We start from the raw sequence: 2,670 nt of genomic DNA, 5'->3' as shown, positions 1-2,670 counted from the left end.
CGTCATTGTTGTTTGGCGGGTCCGGGCTGGGGTTTTGAACCCGCCACCTTAGGTGTACGTGGCTGGCGCCTTAGCCTTAGCCCGTTGAGCTATAGGCACCAAGCCAGAAAACAGTATTCTTTGCAGTTAATGGAATATCAGGGTTAACATCAGAAGTTAACAAACACTTATGAAAGAAAACATTTGAGGTCATATAGGCTTAGAAAATGCTGATAAATGCCTGTCAAGTTCTTTTAATTTTTTTTTTTTTTTTGAGACAGAGTCTAACTTCGTTGCCCCAGTAAAGTGGTGTGGCATCATAGCTCATAGCAACCTCAAACTCTTGGACCCACATGATCCTCTTGTCTCAGCCTCTCAAGTAGCTGGGGGACTACAGATGCCCACCACAACACCTGGCTATTTTTAGAGATTGGATCTCACTGTTGCTCAAGCTGGTCTCTAACCCCTGAGCTCAAGCAATCTACCCACCTCGGCCTCCCAGAGTGCTTGGATTAAAGGTGTGAGCCACCATGCCTAGCCTCAGCCTCTCAAATTCTTGTTGCAGTTTGGCCAGGGCCAGGTTTGAACCTGCCACCCTTGGTATATGGGGCCGGCGCCCTACCCACTGAGCCACAGGCACCGCCCAGCCTCTCAAATTCTTAAGTGCGACTAAATGCTTTGAAAAATAGCACAGTAAGGAAACCTGTTGAACTTTGGTCACCAAAGCACTGCCCAGGCTTATTGAAATAGAGCTCCCTTTTTGAGAAATACCTGTTAATATCCTATGGCTCTTTTATTTCCCATCTGCCTTTTTCTGCAAGTGCATAATCTCAGTAAGAGTTTGCTTACCTCCCAAACCTTTTGAGACAGGTAAACTCTGGAAACTTGTGTCCCACATAACATTCCATTCTTGCTTTATGATTTTATAATCTGAACTTCTGTTTGCATGCTTGGTCTAACGGATTTATTCTTTCATCTCATGTAGCCCAGTGCATGGAAAGCTAACAGAATGGACCACAAATCAGGATCCCTTTCCTCTAGCCGGGAGTGTGCTTTTACCAATCCAATCTCTGTCACTAAACCAGTGCTACTGGCTGCTGGTGCAGTTCTGAGTTCTCCCAAAGAGGTAAGTGAAGGTAAACCAAGGCAGCCTTTCCTAAGTTGCCGTTTCCCATTTACTTATACTAAGTTATACAGTGTAACATGTATAGCTATTGCACTCTGTTGCAGGTATGCTTAGCTGAGTTGTTTATTTATTAATGTTTTCCCTTATCATCCACAAGTGGGCAGTAGCTGGGTGGAGTAAATGCTGTGGTTAGGCCAAGGTTGTCTTGTGTTAGACTGGTATTCTGCTGCTGATGTCTGTAAAAAGAACAAAGAGGTGCCGTATGAGCCAGCCAGTCTGAACTGTAAAAAGTATGTAAAACTGTAGTCTGTTTAAATAAAAGGGATGTTTGGTAAAATACAGTGATAAATACAATTTTTCAAAATCAGTGCCATTTAGAAAAGTGACCCAGAGAATCCCAGTTCTTGCTCTTCGCTATCAGGAGCAACCTATTTGTGGTATTTGCCCAGAGTCCGTCCAGCATCACCCCTCCAGTTGAGATCAGCTCTTCTCGTCTGACGAAGTTGACCCGTAGAACCACTGACAGGAAGAGTGAATTCCTGAAGACTCTGAAGGATGGCCGGAATGGAGATTTCTCAGACAACAGAGACTGTGATAAGCTAGAGGATGTAAGAGCATAAGAATTTTTCTGGGGAAGCATAGGAGTTTTCCTTTGTCATGTATGTACTTTCTGCTTTGTGAATTCAATACGTAGCAAGATTTTAAAATACATAGAAAAGGCTGGGCGTGGAGGCTCACACCTATAATCCTAGCACTCAGGGAGGCACAGGTGGGTGGATTGCCTGAGACCAACCTGAGCTAGAGTAAGACCCTAGCTGGGCATTGTGGTAGGGACCTATAGTCTCAGCTACTTAGGAGGCTGAGGCAAGAGGATCACTTGAGCCCAGGAATTTGACGTTGCTGTGAACTATAACACCGTGGCACTCAACCCAGGGTGACTGAGACTCTGTCTCAAAAATAAATAAATAATATGTACTGAGATATCTGTTTAGGAATAACAGCCTTCTAGAACCTGTGGCAAAGAGAGTTTTAATCCATTGTTCATATTAGGGGGGATTAGATTTCATATTAGGGGGGATTTTTTGTTTTGTCTTTTGAGAGAGCCTCAAGCTGTCAATCCTGGGTAGAGTGCCATGGTGTCATAGCTCACAGCAACCTTAAACTCTTGGGCTTAAGCAATTCTCTTGCCTCCGCTTCCCAAGTAGCTGGGAGTACAGGTGCTTGCCACAACGCCCAGCTATTTTTTGGTTGTAGTTGTCATTGTTGTTTGGGCAGGCCCAGGCTGGATTTGAACCCACCAGCTCTAGTGTATGTGGCTGGCACTCTAGCCACTTGAGCTGCAGGTGCCAAGCCCCAGTATTAGGGTTTATTTTAATGACTGTTCACCTACTAAAGGACATTTTGGTTGCTTCCAAGTGTTGACAGTTAGGAACAAAGCTGTTGTAAACATCCATGTGCAAGTTTTTGTGTTGGCATATGTTATCAACTCCCTTGGGTAAATACTAAGGGGCACGATTGCTGGATCATATGGTAAGAACATTAAGAAACCACCAGATTGGCTCGGC

General features: G+C 44.5%; 1 protein-coding gene across 1 annotated transcript in view; it reads left to right on the top strand.

Moving 5' to 3' along the window:
* GPBP1L1 (GC-rich promoter binding protein 1 like 1) overlaps nucleotides 1–2,670 on the top strand; it is a 47,150-nt gene that overhangs the window by 35,629 nt on the left and 8,851 nt on the right. The window contains exons 8-9 of the mRNA XM_003801409.3: nucleotides 965–1,105; nucleotides 1,555–1,713. Of these exons, the coding sequence (XP_003801457.1) occupies nucleotides 965–1,105; nucleotides 1,555–1,713 (300 nt within the window). The remainder of the gene's footprint in view (nucleotides 1–964; nucleotides 1,106–1,554; nucleotides 1,714–2,670) is intronic.

The sequence above is a fragment of the Otolemur garnettii genome, unplaced genomic scaffold, assembly GCF_000181295.1.
Source record: "Otolemur garnettii isolate 467f Iridium unplaced genomic scaffold, OtoGar3 scaffold00210, whole genome shotgun sequence".
NCBI classification, from domain to species: Eukaryota; Metazoa; Chordata; class Mammalia; order Primates; family Galagidae; genus Otolemur; species Otolemur garnettii.
This window is presented reverse-complemented; position numbering and strand designations above follow the sequence as displayed.